Source organism: Lutjanus erythropterus, chromosome 23 (genome assembly GCF_056507025.1).
Source record: "Lutjanus erythropterus isolate fLutEry1 chromosome 23, fLutEry1.hap2, whole genome shotgun sequence".
NCBI lineage: Eukaryota > Metazoa > Chordata > Actinopteri > Lutjaniformes > Lutjanidae > Lutjanus > Lutjanus erythropterus.
Window position 1 is genome coordinate 18,365,719 of NC_139339.1, and position 23,348 is coordinate 18,389,066.

The window sequence follows — 23,348 nt, forward strand, 5'->3', positions numbered from 1 at the left end:
TTTATCACTCATTAACAATAATCGGAGGCGCAACTGCTAAAAAAGATTGAAAGTTTGGAAGGATTGAATCAGTAAACTTTTATTTGTTTATTTCAGCTACATAAATAATATTAATTCATTTTTTTTCACTCTATATTTCTCCCCTGGTCTTCTGCAGCCCCCTGCAGAGGCTCTGATCCACCAGTTTGGGAACCAGTGTGTTCAGGTAAAGTACATGAATATATGGATCAGACACAACACAAAACTGTGCTACACACTGTTGAAAATATTATTTCTCTCTACATCATGGAATCAGTCAATTCATCCATGCATCTCCGAAGTTTCAAATTAGAAAAAAAAAACCCAGAACATTCTAAACAGCACATAAACACAGCAGCAACATGCGTGAAGACAAAATAAAAAGTATGAACTATACTCAGGCTCTGACCTACATTGTACTGATTTTGGACAGCTTTGTTTGATCTGCTGTTTGAATTGTGTTTTATTTTGAAAGGCAGTGTTTTTAAAGGGCAAAGAAGTGACATGATATTAAATTTCTTTGTCTAATGTAGAGAAGTGTGTTCAGTGATTTGAAAAACACTGTGGTTAGTGTTTTGCAAGAAGTGTGAGGCTGAGAATGAGCTGATAGTTGTGCAGATCTGAGCTGAGGTTTTCTTCCTTGAGTGTCAGGTTTCACTAACTGTTATTTTTAATTTTAGTGGGCAAACAATTGTTAGCTGATTCTATCCTTCTAAACTGTATTTCACTAAAATGAATCCTTTTTCCCAGTCCCACCCACAATTATTGTTAATGACTGATAGAAATTGTGAGGTGGGTGGGTGCAATTTAGTTTTGTCTTTTGAAAGGCCCTGACAGCATCTCTTCCCAGACTATTTCATTTTTTTATGAATGAATGTACAGTTTTGAATGAAGTGTTTCATTTTGCAAAAGATCTGAGGTGTTCTGCTACTTGTCTGCATCGCTGGGTGAATTGTGTATAGTGTTTTAACAAAATGACAAAACACATCAGTGTTGATACAAAGGTTATGAGTGTGGTATGAGAGGAAAGCTCATGGAGTGTCCAAAGTGACAGAATTGATCCTCTGTGGACGATTTGAAACAGTAAATCAAACAGTCATGACTCATTGAATCAATGCTTTAATGATATCTTTTATTTATCTTTGCATCTGTTCTAATCTAAATTTAAATTTTAATGTTAGCATAATAGATGCATTGTTGATCTCAGGTGGTTGGAATCATTCTTCTGCAGTCATCAGATTCTCACATTTGACAGACCAGATAACCACTGAAGGAGGTGCTGCGCTCGGCTGCCCAAACATGAGAACCTGAGGTCATGCGCACGTACACCTGGTCTCCTTTCTGCAGCTCCAGGAACGCTGCGTTTCCTCCGTTATCAGCAGTGTCGCAGCCTGACCGGTGATCAGAGGTCCTCACAATGAATTCACAGTTCTTCATCAGTTTCAGCTGCGTTGCATGTTTTCCTCCAGCATGATAGAAGAAGGTGAAGTAATAAACACCTGCAACAGGTGCAACAAAGAGACCTGTGGAAACAAAAGAGCATTTGTCAGATTTATGGGTCACTGAAAGGCTTTGAAAAACCTGAACAGGAAAAAAAATCCTTCTTCTCTTTTAAAGGTTTTAAAATGAGTGGGTCAAATTTAGAGTACTCTCTTCTCTGTAATCATAAAATAGTAAGGGAATAAACAATTTTGAAACCACATTGCAGGAATGCAGTTTGGTAGAGCCATTGCAGGGGGTCACTCAAGACCAGGGGAGAAATAAAGAGCGAAACAAAGTTTGGGAACTACTGCTGTATGGTGAAATTAATATATTACATGTAACATAGGTTTGTGTGATCTTAAAGGATCTTGTTGCAAGAACAGATTGTTATTATGGACACAGTTCTGATCAAAAGTAAATTTTTTTAAATCAATAAAAACATTTGTAAGTCAATATTTAGAGTCAAATCATTGATCTTTTATTATGCTATCAGTGAACCTATAACCTTCAAAAACTGATTGATGATATGCAGCTATACTAGCTTGTAAAATGTCTCAACAATACTCAAACCAATCAATCAGCACAGGTGAGCATGAGTGTGGCTGCATGTGATGTATTTACCTGTACAGGGGCTGTAGGCGTCACCAATGTTGGTCACCACGTGGTTGTAAACCAGAGTTTTGTCTGAGCAGAATGGTCCATGGGCTCCACCATACTCTGCCAGCACACTGAACGCCACGCAGGTTTTCTCTATAAAACAAAACATTGATCAAATAACATCAAGTTATTTTGTCAGTACATATTGTAGAAAACTTCCTGTTATCCTGGCAGAACTAGCAAGTGCTTTACACATATATTCTATTTATCTTATGTATTTCATCACATTACAGACTTTACTTAAAGATCATCTTGTGGGTTGAATTTTGGTATATAGGTTAAACTGTTGGAGGCATATTGCCATGACTAGATGATCCCCTCTTTTGGTTCCAACAAACATTGTCACATTTTCTACAACATTTTCCCACACATGAATTAACCGAGGACATTGACCTAAAAGTTGCTGTTCAATAAATTCGTCATTAAAATCTTGAAGTGTCATTGTACCTGGTGGTGGACACACAACGTACGGCTCACACATGGTTCGTGTTGGGATGGCAGGCAGGCTGTTGTTGTGCTTCTCTTCAGTCCGTCTCCGAAGTTGTGATTCTTTGGATCCCTGTGGCTGCTTTTATATTGTTGGATCAGTGATGTGTTGTCACCTTGCCCCACCCTGCCCCCTGTGTTACCCACTTCTCAGAGATGGGTGAACAAGTTCTCAGGAAAACATGGGCCTGCCTGCCTCTGTGGGCCAACCTATTTGACTGGTGTGAAGTTGTGTCACCAGGTGTTGACTTATGTCTCTTGAATCATTTCTGAAGACATTCTGGATGATTTACTGACAGTAATTATGCAACAGCAGAGATGCTGAGCAGGGGTGTGAATATGAAGGAGTTTATGTTGTTTATAGGTTTATAAGTTTATAAGTTTATAAGTTGTTTATAAAGGGGCTAGTTTATGAAGGGTCTTAAAGGTGAGGAGTACAGTCTTGAAGTCCATACGATGTTTGAAGGACAGGAGTGATGTGCTCCATGGAGGGAGTTAGTAAAATAATACGAGCAGTGATTTCTGGACCAGTGGAAGTTAATGGAGGCACATGTGTGGGAGAGCAGAGAGAAGGGATTCTTCTTCACTCCTTTAAAACTGGGACAAATCATATTTTTTTTGAGAAAATGTATTGTTTAAAGGGGCAATTGAACGCAAAATCAAAACTAGATATTTTTTTGGCTTTTTGACTCTTATATCCTTTGTGTGTTTTTTCATCTGGTTATGTAGTTTTTATCTTGTGACATGTTTATTTGGTCTTGTTACGTCTTTTTTTTTTTTTTATCTTGTATAATCCTGACATCTTTTTTGACCTTTGTCTTGTTTCATATTTTTCCGTTATGTTTCTTCTCGTCTTTTATGTTGTTTTCATCTTGTTATTATCATATCAGTGTTTTTTGTTAGTCAGGAGGTCAGGAGAGGGGGGCCCGACCCGTGCTTTCTTGAGAAATGTCTTCAGATGTATAGGAAGATGAAGAAATTTCTTCAACACCACCCATTCCTGAGAACTGGGAAAAGGGTGTGTGTGTGTGTGGGGGGGGGGGTTACAAAGTGACAACCAATCACTGATTGAACATTACAGCTTACTGAACTCATCCAGTGGTTCTTCAGAACTGAGTCAAGAGACATACCCACACCTGGGGACACAACTGCACACCAGTCAAACAGGTAGGTGCAGGCCCATGTTTTCCTGAAAACCTTTTCACCCAACGGGGTAATGCTGTGGGTGGGGGTTGGGGTAGGGGGAAACCTAATAAATGAGAAATGTGATGATACATTAAATAAGAAATCAGTGGTAATAAACAGGCTGTTCTAGAGCTGACCAACAACAGCTAAAGATGTAGTTTAACTTCACAGTGTTCAAGAGTTTCAATAATGTTTGTTGGAACCAAAAGAAGGGATTGTCTGATGATGGTCAGAGATACTGACAACAGTTTAATCTATATAACAAAATTCAATCTACAAGTTGATCTTTAAGTAAAGTCTGTAATGTGATGAAATACACAGAATAAATAGAATATATGCTTTGGCAAAATAACTTGATGTTATGTTATGTTAGCAAATGTTAGCAATTGTTAGCTAGCTAATTTTAACAAAACGCTGGCTAACACATAGCAAATCTCCATGTTGTTGGTTAGCCAGTTAACCAGTATTTTTGCAAATGTTAGAAAACCGGAGATGTGACTATATACAGTTTGTGTTGATTTTACAGGCCCACCAGTAACATCTTTTGAACATCTGCAAAATTTGGTTTTCTTTTCAACATAGACGATAGAAGCACATATCTAAATACAAGAAACAGGAAAAGAAGAAGTTGACTGAAGTCCTTTAAGGTTCGATAGCACAGAACACAAAGGGGTGGGAAGGGTCAATTCTCATTGTTGAAATGCATTATAACCATTATATAATACATTACAATGACAGACAAAAATATCATTAGTGACTAGCAGTGGAGCATCTGACTAGTTAGAATAGTCTTTTTTCTGAGGAGTTGGTGGAGCCCAAACCACAGCTAATATCATCACTGTCATCATTTTATGCATTTAAACCCTAGTAGAGGGAATCCAAACCCTCTAAAGGGGTCCATGGGTATGCATGAAACATTTAATAATGGAAAAGTCTGTGAAAACATCCCTTATCTCTCAAATTTACATCACAACTCTCAAGCTGACTTCAGCAATTTAAACCTATAGAAACTTATAATAAATGGGCTCACCTACACAGAGAAAATCATGAAGATTTACTGCAGGTTTACAGAATCTGTAGTAACATCTGCCAAAATCAGACAGATGCTTCATTTTCCTTTTGTAATAAATAACACTAAACTAAGTATGCTAGCATTCTTGCAAAGTGTGCCCATGTGAGTGACATAGTTTAGCTAATTGCTTTTTATTTTTTGGCTTATGTTGGCTAATTGTTTCTTTTTAGCCTCTTTTGGCTAAGAGAAACACTTCATCCTTCAGTTTATCAGAACAATTCTCATTCAAAATCACCCAGTTTGGAGATACATGGTTTTCACTGGACAGGGAGGGAATGAAAAGTTGTAATCTTAAAAGTAACCAGTAACTAAAGCGGTGAAGTAAAAAGTACAGTACTTACTGAGAAGATGTAGTGGAGCATAAAAACACTTAAAATGTAATGTATTCAAGTAAAGTACAAGTAACTTGAATTTCTACTTCATTTCAGTACTTGAGTGGACTGAGGCAGACATTACCCTTAAGTGTTATTGGTAATAATTAAAAAAAAATGGTGGTTGTCCCAGTTTTAAAGAAGTGTCAACTTTCTGACTGCTTACTGGAAATTAAATGTTGGTTCTCACACAACTTTCAAAAACTGATAAAACTGAGGTTGTCTTTGTTACAACTATGTCACTCAGTCTGCACACTTTCATCTACACAAAATCAACCATCTTCGTCCATCGCTCTCGCTTCACAGCACTGAGCGTTCATGTTCATACACACACACACACACACACACACACACACACACACACACACAAACACACACACACACACACACACACACACACACACACACACACACACACACACACACACTTTACTCAGTTCTCAGGAATGGGTGGTGTTGCTGACATTTCTTCATCTTCCTATAAAGCGTGGCTTCGGGCCCTGACAAACAAAAACCATTGATATGATAATAACAAGATGAAAACAACATAAAAAACATGAGAAGAAACAGGACGCAAAATATGTAAGAAGACAAAGGTCAAAAAAGATGTAAGGATTATACAAGATAAAAAAAAAAAGATGTAACAAGATAAAAACTACATAACCAGATGAAAAACACACAAAGGATATAAGAGTCAAAAAAATGATCTAGTTTGGATTTTGCGTTCAATTGCCCCTTTAAAAAACAAAACAAACAACCAAAAAGAAATATATATATATTTTGTTAGGTCATTTTTATCCCAGTTTTAAAGGAGTGAAGAAGAATCCCTTCTCTCTGCTCTCCCACACATGTGCCTCCATTAACTTCCACTGGTCCAGAAATCACTGCTCGTATTATTTTACTAACTCCCTCCATGGAGCACATCACTCCTGTCCTTCAAACATCGTATGGACTTCAAGACTGTACTCCTCACCTTTAAGACCCTTCATAAACTAGCCCCTTTATATCTCCATAAACTCCTTCATATTCACACCCCTGCTCCTTATGATTATCATTATTAACTGTTGGTTTTACAGTGAGCAGGTTATTATGGCAAAATGATCCCCATCATGGAGATGCAGGAGCCTGACAGCTTTTTACTTTTTTAAAAAAGGAGTAATTTGACAAAAAATCGATATATTTTTTTCGACTTTATTTTTATTGGTTTTATAACATAACAGCCCTTGGACTAAATAACTTGACAATGTACAAAAATATAGTATGGGGGGTCCACATGGACAGGAAAAAAAAGACGGAATCAGATTATTGTTACATTTTGTAAAAGATGGGCATTACAAGCAGGAATACAATTTAAAAATACATGTAATAATAAATAACAATATACTGCCGTATGCAGTGTGCACACTTTACAACACTTCACAAGTCTGGTCTCAGTGAAAGTTATTTGGCAGCTGGCAATTCATTATCTCTTGAAAAAAAAAGTCTTAGGTGGAAATGTTGCTGTTATCTTGTCTCAACATATAATTTACAGGAAAGATGATAATGCTTGAGCCACACCGCCCAGTGCTAATGTTAGCTGCACAGACCAAACACTGACGTTAGTTACACAGACAGAAATTGTCAGTATTTATATTAAATAGCAGAATTCACTCTGGGGCATCACTCTTCAAACAAAACTGGCAGCCAATCAATTAATTTAGTCTCAGCCTGAAGTTTAGCATGGAGTTCTTGACTCATGACTGTCACATTTCACAACCAAGTTCTTTATAACATAAGAGGTTTGTTCAGTCAATTGTCCTTCATGTTATCACTGACATCGTCTCTGCTGTTGCATAATTACTGTCAGTAAATCATCCAGAATGTCTTCAGAAATGAGTCGAGAGACATAAGTCAACACCTGGTGACACAACTGCACACCAGTCAAATAGGTTGGCCCACAGAGGCAGGCAGGCCCATGTTTTCCTGAGAACTTGTTCACCCATCTCTGAGAAGTGGGTAACACAGGGGGCAGGGTGGGGCAAGGTGACAACACATCACTGATCCAACAATATAAAAGCAGCCACAGGGATCCAAAGAATCACAACTTCAGAGACGGACTGAAGAGAAGTACAACAACAGCCTGCCTGCCATCCCAACACGAACCATGTGTGAGCCGTACGTTGTGTGTCCACCACCAGGTACAATGACACTTCAAGATTTTAATGACGAATTTATTAAACAGCAACTTTTAGGTCAATGTCCTCGGTTAATTCATGTGTGGGAAAATGTTGTAGAAAATGAAAATGTGACGATGTTTGTTGGAACCAAAAGAGGGGATCATCTAGTCATGGCAATATGCCTCCAACAGTTTAACCTATATACCAAAATTCAACCCACAAGATGATCTTTAAGTAAAGTCTGTAATGTGATGAAATACATAAGATAAATAGAATATATGTGTAAAGCACTTGCTAGTTCTGCCAGGATAACAGGTTTTCTACAATATGTACTGACAAAATAACTTGATGTTATTGGATCAATGTTTTGTTTTATAGAGAAAACCTGTGTGGCGTTCAGTGTGCTGGCAGAGTATGGTGGAGCCCATGGACCATTCTGCTCAGACAAAACTCTGGTTTACAACCACGTGGTGACCAACATTGGTGACGCCTACAACCACTGTACAGGTAAATACATCACATGCAGCCACACTCATGCTCACCTGTGCTGATTGATTGATTTGAGTATTGTTGAGACATTTTACAAGCTAGTATAGCTGCATATCATCAATCAGTTTTTGCAGGTTATAGGTTCACTGATAACATAATAAAAGATCAATGATTTGACTCTAAATATTGACTTACAAATGTTTTTATTGATTTTAAAAAGTTTACTATTCCTTCAGAGTCCATGATCAGAACTGTGTCCATAATAACAATCTGTTCTCGCAAGAAGATCCTTTAAGATCACACAAACCTATGTTACATGTAATATATTAATTTCACCATACAGCAGTAGTTCCCAAACTTTGTTTCGCTCTTTATTTCTCCCCTGGTCTTGAGTGACCCCCTGCAATGGCTCTACCAAACTGCATTCCTGCAATGTGGTTTCAAAATTGTTTATTCCCTTACTATTTTATGATTACAGAGAAGAGAGCACTCTGAATTTGACCCACTCATTTTAAAACCTTTAAAAGAGAAGAAAGAGTTTTTTTCTGTTTAGGTTTTTCAAAATCTTTCAGACCCATAAATCTGACAAATGCTCTTTTGTTTCCACAGGTGTCTTTGTTGCACCTGTTGCAGGTGTTTATTACTTCACCTTCTTCTATCATGCTGGAGGAAAACATGCAACGCAGCTGAAACTGATGAAGAACTGTGAATTCATTGTGAGGACCTCTGATCACCGGTCAGGCTGCGACACTGCTGATAACGGAGGAAACGCAGCGTTCCTGGAGCTGCAGAAAGGAGAGCAGGTGTTCGTGCGCATGACTTCAGGTTCTCATGTTTGGGCAGCCGAGCGCAGCACCTCCTTCAGTGGTTATCTGGTCTGTCAAATCTGAGAATTCGACCTGAGATGAACGATGCATCTGTTATGTTACCATTAAAAATTAAATTTACATGATAACAGATACAGATGAATAAAAGATATTAAAGCATCTGTCCAGTGAGTCTTGACTCTTTCATTTATTGTTCCATGTCATGAAATATTATGAAAATAGTCCACAGAGGATCAACTCTTTCATTTTCTCTGTGAGCTTTCCTCTCATACCAACCTCAGCCTCACATATCAGTTTTGTGCAAAAGATATATCACGTATAAAATTGTTCAATTTTGCTAAAATTGTGCTGAATAATCATCTTCCCCAAAACCAATTTGATATTATTTAGTCCATGTAAGTAGTATAATATTACATCTAAGTAAATATTGCAAATGTAACATCGACATCACCGAGTACATATATATATATATATATATATATATATATATATATATATATTGTTACAGCCTGGCTCAATGGCTGCAACACAAAGGGAGACAGACGTGAGGTGGCAGGCTGAGAAGCTTAATTTATTTAACCAAACACCCAACAAATCAACAAAATGTGTAAGAAATCAGTTGATCAGTGGTGTAGTGCAGGTATGGGTGCATGTGGATGTGTATGTGTGTGGGAAAACAAAAGAAAAGGGAACAGCATGCTGGGCTCCTGCTGCTGCGGTGTTAACCCTCTGAGTGCTGGCAGGAGAAGAGCAGAAGAAGAGAGAGAGACTGCAGGCTTTGGCAGCTATTTATAAGGAAGGAGCACACCGGGCCCAGGTGTGGCCCATCCTACCAACGACCCTCCTGCAAGAGAGAGAAAGAAACAGCAGCAACAGGGGCAGGAAGAAACTAGTGGCAGGGTCGTCACTATATATATATATATATATATATATATATATATATATATATATATATATATATATATATATATATGTATATATATGTATATATATATATATATATATATATATATGTATATATATATACATATGTGTGTGTGTATATACACATATATATATAAGTAGGCTAACAGTCCAAGCAGATAAACCAGTAGGGGACAGGCAGAACATAGGTTGAGACCAGACAGAGGATTAAGAAGCCAGCAGGTAAGGACACACAAAGGCAAGTGAATGTCTCTGGACCACAGGAAAGCACAGGCAAGCAGATGGGGACACTCACTCTGTAGCAGCATCATCAGATGGGGACACTAGGCAGCTGCAGGTAAGCAGGAGCCACAGTGCTGTAGCTGCAGATGAACCTCCGGTAAGAGATGAACTGTCATAGCTGTTTCCTTGACTCAGGGACAGGTACATCTGCATATTCTCCTGTCCAATGATGTACCCGAGGAAGGACACAGAGGCAGAGTGGAGCTCAAATTTTTTGGCTTTGCCGAAAAGAGAGTACGCTTGTAGGCGCTGGAGGACTGCCTCGATGTGACGCATGCGCTCTTCCTTGGACATGGGAAAGATCAGGATGTCGTCCAAGTACACAAACACGTGCTTGTTGAGCACATCCTTCAACATGTGAGGCCGAAAGGCATCACCAAATACTCGTAATGTGGTAAAGTACTCTCTAAAGTGCCCTTCTGGTGGACAAAACATGGTAAACTACCCTCTCAGTTACCCTTCCGGACAAAGTGTGGTTAAGAACCCTCTAAAGTACCTTTCTGATGGACACAAAGTGTTAAAGTACCCTCTCAAGTGCCCTTCTGGTGCACAAAACATGATTAAGTATGCACTAGAGCGCCTCTCTGGTGGACAAAATGTGGTAAAGTACCTCCTATAGTGCCCTTGTGGAGGGCAATGCATGAGTAAGTACCCTCTACAATACCTTTAAAGTACACTATGGTGCCCTTCCTGTAGAGAAAACACAATGCAGGCTATATACTAGAAAATGATTTTGCCTCTATGTGTGTTTTTATTACAGAGTGGTTGTTGCACAATTAAACTTTTTTAATCTAAACCAGGAACTGAACCCATTTCATCTTAACACACACTTTTCAACTCCTACAGAGAAGAGTTCCTAACCAGAAGTGGGTTACATGAACAGTTTTGTTTTGTCTTTTATGTTGTTTTCATCTTGTTATTATCATATCAGTGTTTTTTGTTAGTCAGGAGGTCAGGAGAGGGGGCCCCGACCCGTGCTTTCTTGAGAAATGTCTTCAGATGTATAGGAAGATGAAGAAATTTCATCAACACCACCCATTCCTGAGAACTGGGTAAAGGGTGGGGGGGTTACAAAGTATAATACAATCCCAATACAATCCAATATCCAAAAAAGTTGGGACGTTGTGATGCAATAACTTGCAAATCATTTTAGGCTTGTATTCAATTGAGTAAAAAAAAGTAATTCACAAACGCATCTACAAAGGCCCCATTAATGTTGAAAGGTACATACAGGTTTTGGAGCAACATGTGCTGCCATCCATAGGACGTCTTTTTCAGAGACGTCCCTGCTTGTCTTGCTTTCAGCAAAACAACATCAAGACACATCCTGGAGATTTGACAACAGCGTGGCTCCGTAGTTTAAGAGTTCAGGTACTAGACTGACCCTGGACTGTTGAGCACCTGAAGTCATGTATCAGGCAAGAATGAGAAAGAATTTCACTTTAAAACTTAAACACTTAGTTTCCTAACAACTTTTTTTGAAAGGTGTTGCAGGCATTAAATTCAGAACCAGTGAATATTTACAAAAAACAATTGTTGATCAGTTTTAACATTTAACATCTTGTATTGGTACCGTATTCAACTGAATATCTGTCCCAACATTTTTGGAATTTGGGTTGTAATTTTAAAGCATTTCATCGATACCCAATTGGACTGAGAAGCAGAAATCAATAAAAGCAGTTACGAATGAATGAATGGATCCTTAAATAGCCTTAAATAAAAAGCACTGGGTTAAAATTAAAACTGTGACAAGAATTTACAAATGAGCAAATTCATCAATGACATCAAATCTGATCTGATCAAAGTGATTTCTATAAAACAATAATCAAACATCAATTTAGTCTATTTATAGATTCATTCATTTTTAATTCCTGTTTTTATTTGCCAATAAGTTATCAATTAATGAAATGCTTTATAATTATTTCCTCCATACATCGACTTTACCAACTATTATGATAGCTGCTTTCCAGTTATTTTATTTTTAAGGGAAAAAAAGTTAAAATGATCTGATTTCAGCTTCTTCAGTGTGAATATTTTATATTTTCTTTACTCTTTTATGTCAGTAAACTGAATATCTTTGGGTTGTGGATACAAGAAGACATTTGAGGACGACTTTGAGAAAACACTGATCCCATGATTGACATATTTCCACATTTTCTGGGCCAAACAACTAATTGATTAGTCAAGAAAACAATCAACAGATTGACAGTGAAAATAATTGTTAGTTGCAGCCCTGCATAAACACAATAGAATGCCATAATTAATGTAAAATGAGATGAAAAATAAAAAAACACTGGTAAAACTAAAATAAAATGACAGACGAATGCTTCTTCACATGGATAAAACCCACTTAATAATACTAGTAAAAGTAAACTAAAAAATAACAATGAAAACAGAATGCAATATTACTAATACTAATATCATTAAAATTAAAATCAGACAGAGCCACTGCAAGGGGCCCGGAAGACCAGGGGAGAAATATAGAGCGAAACAAAGTAGAATGATTATGATTTATGCAGGGAAATACATTTTATCAAAACACTACACAAAATTCACACAACCACACGCATAAAAAACAGAACACATCAAAAGCTTTGCAAAAGGAAACACTTCATTCAAAATTGTACGAAAATGAGTAAAAATCTCACGTTTGTCACCGTACAACACACACGCCTCATACAATGTGACTTTGTTTGAACCAGTTAGTTTTTTATGAAAAGTCTGGGTTTTTTAGAGATATTGTTAGGGCAGTGGTGGTTCCCAAACTTTTTTTCAGCATTGCCCCCGTTTCATACACCAAACAAAGTTTGCGTCCTGCAACCTCACAATTTTTATCACTCATTAACAATAATCGGAGGCGCAACTGCTAAAGAAAGATTTTCACTCTATATTTCTCCCCTGGTCTTCTGCAGCCCCCTGCAGAGGCTCTGATCCACCAGTTTGGGAACCAGTGTGTTCAGGTAAAGTACATGAATATATGGATCAGACACAACACAAAACTGTGCTACACACTGATGAAAATATTATTTCTCTCTACATCATGGAATCAGTCAATTCATCCATGCATCTCCGAAGTTTCAAATTAGTAAAAAAAACCCAGAACATTCTAAACAGCACATAAACACAGCAGCAACATGTGTGAAGACAAAATAAAAAGTATGAACTATACTCAGGCTCTGACCTACATTGTACTGATTTTGGACAGCTTTGTTTGATCTGCTGTTTGAATTGTGTTTTATTTTGAAGGGCAGTGTTTTTAAAGGGCAAAGAAGTGACATGATATTAGATTTCTTTGTCTAATGTAGAGAAGTGTGTTCAGTGATTTGAAAAACACTGTGGTTAGTGTTTTGCAAAAAGTGTGAGGCTGAGAATGAGCTGATAGTTGTGCAGATCTGAGCTGAGGTTTTCTTCTTTGAGTGTCAGGTTTCACTAACTGTTATTTTTAATTTTAGTGGGCAAACAATTGTTAGCTGATTCTATCCTTCTAAACTGTATTTCACTAAAATGAATCCTTTTTCCCAGTCCCACCCACAATTATTGTTAATGACTGATAGAAACTGTGAGGTGGGTGGGTGCAATTTAGTTTTGTCTTTTGAAAGGCCCTGACAGCATCTCTTCCCAGACTATTTCATTTTTTTATGAATGAATGTACAGTTTTGAATGAAGTGTTTCATTTTGCAAAAGATCTGAGGTGTTCTGCTACTTGTGTGCATCGCTGGGTGAATTGTGTATAGTGTTTTAACAAAATGATAAAACACATCAGTGTTGATACAAAGGTTATGAGTGTGGTATGAGAGGAAAGCTCATGGAGTGTCCAAAGTGACAGAATTGATCCTCTGTGGACGATTTGAAACAGTAAATCAAACAGTCATGACTCATTGAATCAATGCTTTAATGATATCTTTTATTTATCTTTGCATCTGTTGTAATCTAAATTTAAAATTTGATGTTAGCATAATAGATGCATTGTTGATCTCAGGTGGTTGGAATCATTCTTCTGGAGTCATCAGATTCTCACATTTGACAGACCAGATAACCACTGAAGGAGGTGCTGCGCTCGGCTGCCCAAACATGAGAACCTGAGGTCATGCGCACGAACACCTGGTCTCCTTTCTGCAGCTCCAGGAACGCTGCGTTTCCTCCGTTATCAGCAGTGTCGCAGCCTGACCGGTGATCAGAGGTCCTCACAATGAATTCACAGTTCTTCATCAGTTTCAGCTGCGTTGCATGTTTTCCTCCAGCATGATAGAAGAAGGTGAAGTAATAAACACCTGCAACAGGTGCAACAAAGACACCTGTGGAAACAAAAGAGCATTTGTCAGATTTATGGGTCTCTGAAAGGCTTTGAAAAACCTAAACAGAAAAAAAAATTCTTCTTCTCTTTTAAAGGTTTTAAAATGAGTGTGTCAAATTTAGAGTGCTCTCTTCTCTGTAATCATAAAATAGTAAGGGAATAAACAATTTTGAAACCACATTGCAGGAATGCAGTTTGGTAGAACCATTGCAGGGGGTCACTCAAGACCAGGGGAGAATAAAGAGCGAAACAAAGTTTGGGAACTACTGCTGTATGGTGAAATTAATATATTACATGTAAAATAGGTTTGTGTGATCTTAAAGGATCTTGTTGCAAGAACAGATTGTTATTATGGACACAGTTCTGATCAATAGTAATTTTTTAAAATCAATAAAAACATTTGTAAGTCAATATTTAGAGTCAAATCATTGATCTTTTATTATGTTATCAGTGAACCTATAACCTGCAAAAACTGATTGATGATATGCAGCTATACTAGCTTGTAAAATGTCTCAACAATACTCAAATCAATCAATCAGCACAGGTGAGCATGAGTGTGGCTGCATGTGATGTATTTACCTGTACAGGGGCTGTAGGCGTCACCAATGTTGGTCACCACGTGGTTGTAAACCAGAGCTTGGTCTGAGCAGAATGGTCCATGGGCTCCACCATACTCTGCCAGCACACTGAACGCCACACAGGTTTTCTCTATAAAACAAAACATTGATCAAATAACATCAAGTTATTTTGTCAGTACATATTGTAGAAAACTTCCTGTTATCCTGGCAGAACTAGCAAGTGCTTTACACATATATTCTATTTATCTTATGTATTTCATCACATTACAGACTTTACTTAAAGATCATCTTGTGGGTTGAATTTTGGTATATAGGTTAAACTGTTGGAGGCATATTGCCATGACTAGATGATCCCCTCTTTTGGTTCCAACAAACATCGTCACATTTTCATTTTCTACAACATTTTCCCACACATGAATTAACCGAGGACATTGACCTAAAAGTTGCTGTTTAATAAATTCGTCATTAAAATCTTGAAGTGTCATTGTACCTGGTGGTGGACACACAACGTACGGCTCACACATGGTTCGTGTTGGGATGGCAGGCAGGCTGTTGTTGTGCTTCTCTTCAGTCCGTCTCCGAAGTTGTGATTCTTTGGATCCCTGTGGCTGCTTTTATATTGTTGGATCAGTGATGTGTTGTCACCTTGCCCCACCCTGCCCCCTGTGTTACCCACTTCTCAGAGATGGGTGAACAAGTTCTCAGGAAAACATGGGCCTGCCTGCCTCTGTGGGCCAACCTATTTGACTGGTGTGCAGTTGTGTCACCAGGTGTTGACTTATGTCTCTTGAATCATTTCTGAAGACATCCTGGATGATTTACTGACAGTAATTATGCAACAGCAGAGATGCTGAGCAGGGGTGTGAATATGAAGGAGTTTATGTTGTTTATAGGTTTATAAGTTTATAAGTTTATAAGTTGTTTATAAAGGGGCTAGTTTATGAAGGGTCTTAAAGGTGAGGAGTACAGTCTTGAAGTCCATACGATGTTTGAAGGACAGGAGTGATGTGCTCCATGGAGGGAGTTAGTAAAATAATACGAGCAGCTGATTTCTGGACCAGTGGAAGTTAATGGAGGCACATGTGTGGGAGAGCAGAGAGAAGGGATTCTTCTTCACTCCTTTAAAACTGGGACAAATCATGTCCTAACAAAATATTTTGTTGTAGTTTTTCTTCTAACCCCCCCCCCCCTTTTTTTTTTTGAGAAAATGTATTGTTTAAAGGGGCAATTGAACACAAAATCAAAACTAGATATTTTTTTGTCTTTTTGACTCCTATATCCTTTGTGTGTTTTTTCATCTGGTTATGTAGTTTTTATCTTGTGACATGTTTATTTGGTCTTGTTACGTCTTTTTTTTTTTTTTTCTTGTATAATCCTTACATCTTTTTTGACCTTTGTCTTGTTTCATATTTTTCCGTTATGTTTCTTCTCGTCTTTTATGTTGTTTTCATCTTGTTATTATCATATCAGTGTTTTTTGTTAGTCAGGAGGTCAGGAGAGGGGGGCCCGACCCGTGCTTTCTTGAGAAATGTCTTCAGATGTATAGGAAGATGAAGAAATTTCTTCAACACCACCCATTCCTGAGAACTGGGTAAAGGGTGTGTGTGTGTGTGGGGGGGGGGGGGTTACAAAGTGACAACCGATCACTGATTGAACATTACAGCTTACTGAACTCACCCAGTGGTTCTTCAGAACTGAGTCAAGAGACATACCCACACCTGGGGACACAACTGCACACCAGTCAAACAGGTAGGTGCAGGCCCATGTTTTCCTGAAAACCTTTTCACCCAATGGGGTAATGCTGTGGGTGGGGGTTGGGGTAGGGGGAAACCTAATAAATGTGCTGATTGATTGCTTTGAGTATTGCTGAGACATTCTACAAACTAACTAACAGTAATGAATATACTGTGACTGTGCAGCATGAATCAGTTTTTGAGGGTTTTTTTATGTTTACATGATAATATAATAAAAACACAATAATCACACTTATGCTATTTTGATGATGGAATGCATTATAGACATGCATGCATAAAGCATTATACTGTGCTTACAGTAATGTATAATTATAGTTATAACCACTCATAACTAATGACTTATGAGGTCAAGTATCAACATGTACAAGGATCATATATTGTAGCCTGTTACAACTGACCCTTCCTAAGTCCCAAACCAGATTTTGAGGATGGTTAAAAGATGTTGCTGGAGTACCTGTTAAAGCAACAGATATATAGTTGCATCTTAAGTAAGTTAATGTTAGCAAAATGCTAGCATACTAAATAGGTAATGTAGACTTACATCAATTGTTAGCTAGCTAATTTTAACAAAACACTGGCTAATTACATAGCTAATCTCCATGTTGTTGGTTAGCCAGTTAACCAGTATTTTTGCTAATGTTAGATAACTTGGGATGTGACTATATACAGTTGGTGTTGATTTTACAGGCCCACCAGTAACATCTTTTGAACATCTGCAAAATTTGGTTTTCTTTTCAACATAGACGATAGAAGCACATATCTAAATACAGGAAACAGGAAAAGAAGAAGTTGACTGAATTCCTTTAAGGTTCGATAGCACAGAACACAAAGGGATGGGAAGGGTCGATTCTCATAGTTGAAATGCATTATAACCATTATATAATACATTACAATGACATGCCCCATTAATGTTGAAAGGTACATACAGGTTTTGGAGCAACATGTCCTGCTATCCAGAAGATGTCTTTTTCAGAGACGTCCCTGCTTGTCTTGCTTTCAGCTAAACAACATCAAGACACATCCTGGAGATTTGACAACAGCGTGGCTCCGCAGTTAAAGAGTTCAGGTACTAGACTGACCCCGGACTGTTGAGCACCTGAAGTCATGTATCAGGCAAGAATGAGAAAGAATTTCACTTTAAAACTTAAACACTTAGTTTCCTAACAACTTTTTTTGAAAGGTGTTGCAGGCATTAAATTCAGAACCAGTGAATATTTACAAAAAACAATTGTTGATCAGTTTTAACATTTAACATCTTGTATTGGTACCGTATTCAGCTGAATATCTGTCCCATCATTTTTGGAATTTGGGTTGTAATTTTAAAGCATTTCATCGATACCCAATTGGACTGAGAAGCAGAAATCAATAAAAGCAGTTACAAATGAATGAATGGATCCTTAAATAGCCTTAAATAAAAAGCACTGGGTTCAAATTAAAACTGTGACAAGAATTTACAAATGAGCAAATTCATCAATGACATCAAATCTGATCTGATCAAAGTGATTTCTATAAAACAATAATCAAACATCAATTTAGTCTATTTATAGATTCATTCATTTTTAATTCCTGTTTTTATTTGCCAATAAGTTATCAATTAATGAAATGCTTTATAATTATTTCCTCCATACATCGACTTTACCAACTATTATGATAGCTGCTTTCCAGTTATTTTATTTTTAAGGGAAAAAAAGTTAAAATGATCTGATTTCAGCTTCTTCAATGTGAATATTTTATATTTTCTTTACTCTTTTATGGCAGTAAACTGAATATCTTTGGGTTGTGGATACAAGAAGACATTTGAGGACGACTTTGAGAAAACACTGATCACCTGATTAACATATTCCCACATTTTCTGGGCCAAACAACTAATTGATTAGTCAAGAAAACAATCAACAGATTGACAGTGAAAATAATTGTTAGTTGCAGCCCTGCATGAACACAATAGAATGCCATAATTAATGTAAAATGAGATGAAAAATAAAAAACACCGGTAAAACTAAAATAAAATGACAGACGAATGCTTCTTCACATGGATAAAACCCACTTAATAATACTAGTAAAAGTAAACTAAAAAATAACAATGAAAACAGAATGCAATATTACTAATACTAATATCATTAAAATTAAAATCAGACAGAGCCACTGCAAGGGGCCCGGAAGACCAGGGGAGAAATATAGAGCGAAGCAAAGTAGAATGATTATGATTTATGCAGGGAAATACATTTTATCAAAACACTACACAAAATTCACACAACCACACGCATAAAAAACAGAACACATCAAAAGCTTTGCAAAAGGAAACACTTCATTCAAAATTGTACGAAAATGAGTAAAAATCTCATGTTTGTCACCGTACAACACACACGCCTCATACAATCTGACTTTGTTTGAACCAGTTAGTTTTTTATGAAAAGTCTGGGTTTTTTAGAGATATTGTTAGGGCAGTGGTGGTTCCCAAACTTTTTTTCAGCATTGCCCCCGTTTCATACACCGAACAAAGTTTGCGTCCTGCAGCCTCACAATTTTTATCACTCATTAACAATAATCGGAGGCGCAACTGCTAAAGAAAGATTTTCACTCTATATTTCTCCCCTGGTCTTCTGCAGCCCCCTGCAGAGGCTCTGATCCACCAGTTTGGGAACCAGTGTGTTCAGGTAAAGTACATGAATATATGGATCAGACACAACACAAAACTGTGCTACACACTGATGAAAATATTATTTCTCTCTACATCATGGAATCAGTCAATTCATCCATGCATCTCCGAAGTTTCAAATTAGAAAAAATACCCAGAACATTCTAAACAGCACATAAACACAGCAGCAACGTGTGAAGACAAAATAAAAAGTATGAACTATACTCAGGCTCTGACCTACATTGTACTGACTTTGGACAGCTTTGTTTGATCTGCTGTTTGAATTGTGTTTTATTTTGAAGGGCATTGTTTTTAAAGGGCAAAGAAGTGACATGATATTAGATTTCTTTGTCTAATGTAGAGAAGTGTGTTCAGTGATTTGAAAAACACTGTGCTTAGTGTTTTGCAAGAAGTGTGAGGCTGAGAATGAGCTGATAGTTGTGCAGATCTGAGCTGAGGTTTTCTTCCTTGAGTGTCAGGTTTCACTAACTGTTATTTTTAATTTTAGTGGGCAAAACAATTGTTAGCTGATTCTATCCTTCTAAACTGTATTTCACTAAAATGAATCCTTTTTCCCAGTCCCACCCACAATTATTGTTAATGACTGATAGAAACTGTGAGGTGGGTGGGTGCAATTTAGTTTTGTCTTTTGAAAGGCCCTGACAGCATCTCTTCCCAGACTATTTCATTTTTTTATGAATGAATGTACAGTTTTGAATGAAGTGTTTCATTTTGCAAAAGATCTGAGGTGTTCTGCTACTTGTGTGCATCGCTGGGTGAATTGTGTATAGTGTTTTAACAAAATGACAAAACACATCAGTGTTGATACAAAGGTTATGAGTGTGGTATGAGAGGAAAGCTCATGGAGTGTCCAAAGTGACAGAATTGATCCTCTGTGGACGATTTGAAACAGTAAATCAAACAGTCATGACTCATTGAATCAATGCTTTAATGATATCTTTTATTTATCTTTGCATCTGTTCTAATCTAAATTTAAATTTTAATGTTAGCATAATAGATGCATTGTTGATCTCAGGTGGTTGGAATCATTCTTCTGGAGTCATCAGATTCTCACATTTAACAGACCAGATAACCACTGAAGGAGGTGCTGCGCTCGGCTGCCCAAACATGAGAACCTGAGGTCATGCGCACGTACACCTGGTCTCCTTTCTGCAGCTCCAGGAACGCTGCGTTTCCTCCGTTATCAGCATTGTCGCAGCCTGACCGGTGATCAGAGGTCCTTACAATGAATTCACAGTTCTTCATCAGTTTCAGCTGCGTTGCATGTTTTCCTCCAGCATGATAGAAGAAGGTGAAGTAATAAACACCTGCAACAGGTGCAACAAAGACACCTGTGGAAACAAAAGAGCATTTGTCAGAAATTAACATATTACATGTAACATAGGTTTGTGTGATCTTAAAGGATCTTGTTGCAAGAACAGATTGTTATTATGGACACAGTTCTGATCAATAGTATTTTTTTTTAAATCAATAAAAACATTTGTAAGTCAATATTTAGAGTCAAATCATTGATCTTTTATTATGTTATCAGTGAACCTATAACCTTCAAAAACTGATTGATGATATGCAGCTATACTAGCTTGTAAAATGTCTCAACAATACTCAAACCAATCAATCAGCACAGGTGAGCATGAGTGTGGCTGCATGTGATGTATTTACCTGTACAGGGGCTGTAGGCGTCACCAATGTTGGTCACCACGTGGTTGTAAACCAGAGTTTTGTCTGAGCAGAATGGTCCATGGGCTCCACCATACTCTGCCAGCACACTGAACGCCACACAGGTTTTCTCTATAAAACAAAACATTGATCAAATAACATCAAGTTATTTTGTCAGTACATATTGTAGAAAACTTCCTGTTATCCTGGCAGAACTAGCAAGTGCTTTACACATATATTCTATTTATCTAAATGTATTTTATCACATTACAGACTTTACTTAAAGATCATCTTGTGGGTTGAATTTTGGTATATAGGTTAAACTGTTGGAGGCATATTGCCATGACTAGATGACCCCCTCTTTTGGTTCCAACAAACATCGTCACATTTTCTACAACATTTTCCCACACATGAATTAACCGAGGACATTGACCTAAAAGTTGCTGTTTAATAAATTCGTCATTAAAATCTTGAAGTGTCATTGTACCTGGTGGTGGACACACAACGTACGGCTCACACATGGTTCGTGTTGGGATGGCAGGCAGGCTGTTGTTGTGCTTCTCTTCAGTCCGTCTCCGAAGTTGTGATTCTTTGGATCCCTGTGGCTGCTTTTATATTGTTGGATCAGTGATGTGTTGTCACCTTGCCCCACCCTGCCCCCTGTGTTACCCACTTCTCAGAGATGGGTGAACAAGTTCTCAGGAAAACATGGGCCTGCCTGCCTCTGTGGGCCAACCTATTTGACTGGTGTGCAGTTGTGTCACCAGGTGTTGACTTATGTCTCTCGACTCATTTCTGAAGACATTCTGGATGACTTACTGACAGTAATTATGCAACAGCAGAGATGCTGAGCAGGGGTGTGAATATGAAGGAGTTTATGTTGTTTATAGGTTTATAAGTTTATAAGTTTATAAGTTGTTTATAAAGGGGCTAGTTTATGAAGGGTCTTAAAGGTGAGGAGTACAGTCTTGAAGTCCATACGATGTTTGAAGGACAGGAGTGATGTGCTCCATGGAGGGAGTTAGTAAAATAATACGAGCAGCTGATTTCTGGACCAGTGGAAGTTAATGGAGGCACATGTGTGGGAGAGCAGAGAGAAGGGATTCTTCTTCAATCCTTTAAAACTGGGACAAATCATATTTATTTTGAGAAAATGTATTGTTTAAAGGGGCAATTGAACGCAAAATCAAAACTAGATATTTTCTTGTTTTTTTGACTCCTATATCCTTTGTGTCTTTTTTCATCTGGTTATGTAGTTTTTATCTTGTGACATGTTTATTTGGTCTTGGTCTTTTTTTTTTTATCTTGTATAATCCTTACATCTTTTTTGACCTTTGTCTTGTTTCATATTTTTCCGTTATGTTTCTTCTCGTCTTTTATGTTGTTTTCATCTTGTTATTATCATATCAGTGTTTTTTGTTAGTCAGGAGGTCAGGAGAGGGGGGCCCGACCCGTGCTTTCTTGAGAAATGTCTTCAGATGTATAAGGAAGATGAAGAAATGTCATCAACACCACCCATTCCTGAGAACTGGGTAAAGGGTGTGTGTGTGTGTGTGGGGGTGGGGGTTACAAAGTGACAACCAATCACTGATTGAACATTACAGCTTACTGAACTCATCCAGTGGTTCTTCAGAAATGAGTCAAGCGACATACATCCACACCTGGGGACACAACTGCATACCAGTCAAACAGGTAGGTGCAGGCCCATGTTTTCCTGAAAACCTTTTCACCCAACGGGGTAATGCTGTGGGTGGGGGTTGGGGTAGGGGGAAACCTAATAAATGAGAAATGTGATGATACATTAAATAATAAATCAATGGTAATAAACAGGCTGTTCTAGAGCTGACCAACAACAGCTAAAGATGTAGTTTAACTTCACAGTGTTCAAGAGTTTCAATAATGTTTGTTGGAACCAAAAGAAGGGATTGTCTGATGATGGTCAGAGATACTGACAACAGTTTAATCTATACAACAAAATTCAACCTACAAGTTGATCTTTAAGTAAAGTCTGTAATGTGATGAAATACACAGAATAAATAGAATATATGCTTTGGCAAAATAACTTGATGTTATGTTATGTTAGCAAATGTTAGCAATTGTTAGCTAGCTAATTTTAACAAAACGCTGGCTAACACATAGCTAATCTCCATGTTGTTGGTTAGCCAGTTAACCAGTATTTTTGCAAATGTTAGATAACTTGGGATGTGACTATATACAGTTGGTGTTGATTTTACAGGCCCACCAGTAACATCTTTTGAACATCTGCAAAATTTGGTTTTCTTTTCAACATAGCATATCTAAATACAAGAAACAGGAAAAGAAGAAGTTGACTGAAGTCCTTTAAGGTTCGATAGCACAGAACACAAAGGGGTGGGAAGGGTCAATTCTCATTGTTGAAATGCATTATAACCATTATATAATACATTACAATGACAGACAAAAGTATCATTAGTGACTAGCA

At 37.6% G+C, this 23,348-nt stretch overlaps 4 protein-coding genes across 4 annotated transcripts; 1 reads left to right on the forward strand and 3 right to left on the reverse strand.

The window, feature by feature from the left end:
• Window positions 1-1,129: 1,129 nt before the first annotated feature.
• Window positions 1,130-2,763, reverse strand: LOC146305976 (complement C1q-like protein 4). The gene is made up of 3 exons (XM_084711882.1): window positions 2,605-2,763; window positions 2,122-2,250; window positions 1,130-1,541 (listed from the first exon to the last, which is right to left on the reverse strand). Exons 1-3 carry the CDS (start codon window positions 2,636-2,638, stop codon window positions 1,261-1,263), a joined length of 444 nt encoding a protein of 147 aa, XP_084568008.1. The 5' UTR covers window positions 2,639-2,763; the 3' UTR covers window positions 1,130-1,260.
• A 4,651-nt stretch (window positions 2,764-7,414) lies between these two features.
• Window positions 7,415-8,806, forward strand: LOC146305977 (complement C1q-like protein 4). Its single transcript, XM_084713169.1, has 3 exons — window positions 7,415-7,448; window positions 7,806-7,934; window positions 8,526-8,806. Exons 1-3 carry the CDS (start codon window positions 7,415-7,417, stop codon window positions 8,804-8,806), a joined length of 444 nt encoding a protein of 147 aa, XP_084569295.1.
• Window positions 8,807-13,885: 5,079 nt separating this feature from the next.
• LOC146305978 (complement C1q-like protein 4) lies at window positions 13,886-15,449 on the reverse strand. The gene is made up of 3 exons (XM_084711964.1): window positions 15,312-15,449; window positions 14,823-14,951; window positions 13,886-14,244 (listed from the first exon to the last, which is right to left on the reverse strand). Exons 1-3 carry the CDS (start codon window positions 15,343-15,345, stop codon window positions 13,964-13,966), a joined length of 444 nt encoding a protein of 147 aa, XP_084568090.1. The 5' UTR covers window positions 15,346-15,449; the 3' UTR covers window positions 13,886-13,963.
• Window positions 15,450-20,150: 4,701 nt separating this feature from the next.
• LOC146305979 (complement C1q-like protein 4) lies at window positions 20,151-21,512 on the reverse strand. Its single transcript, XM_084711965.1, has 3 exons — window positions 21,375-21,512; window positions 20,891-21,019; window positions 20,151-20,562 (listed from the first exon to the last, which is right to left on the reverse strand). The coding sequence occupies exons 1-3, from the start codon at window positions 21,406-21,408 to the stop codon at window positions 20,288-20,290; spliced, it is 438 nt and encodes a 145-aa protein (XP_084568091.1). The 5' UTR covers window positions 21,409-21,512; the 3' UTR covers window positions 20,151-20,287.
• Window positions 21,513-23,348: the final 1,836 nt, after the last annotated feature.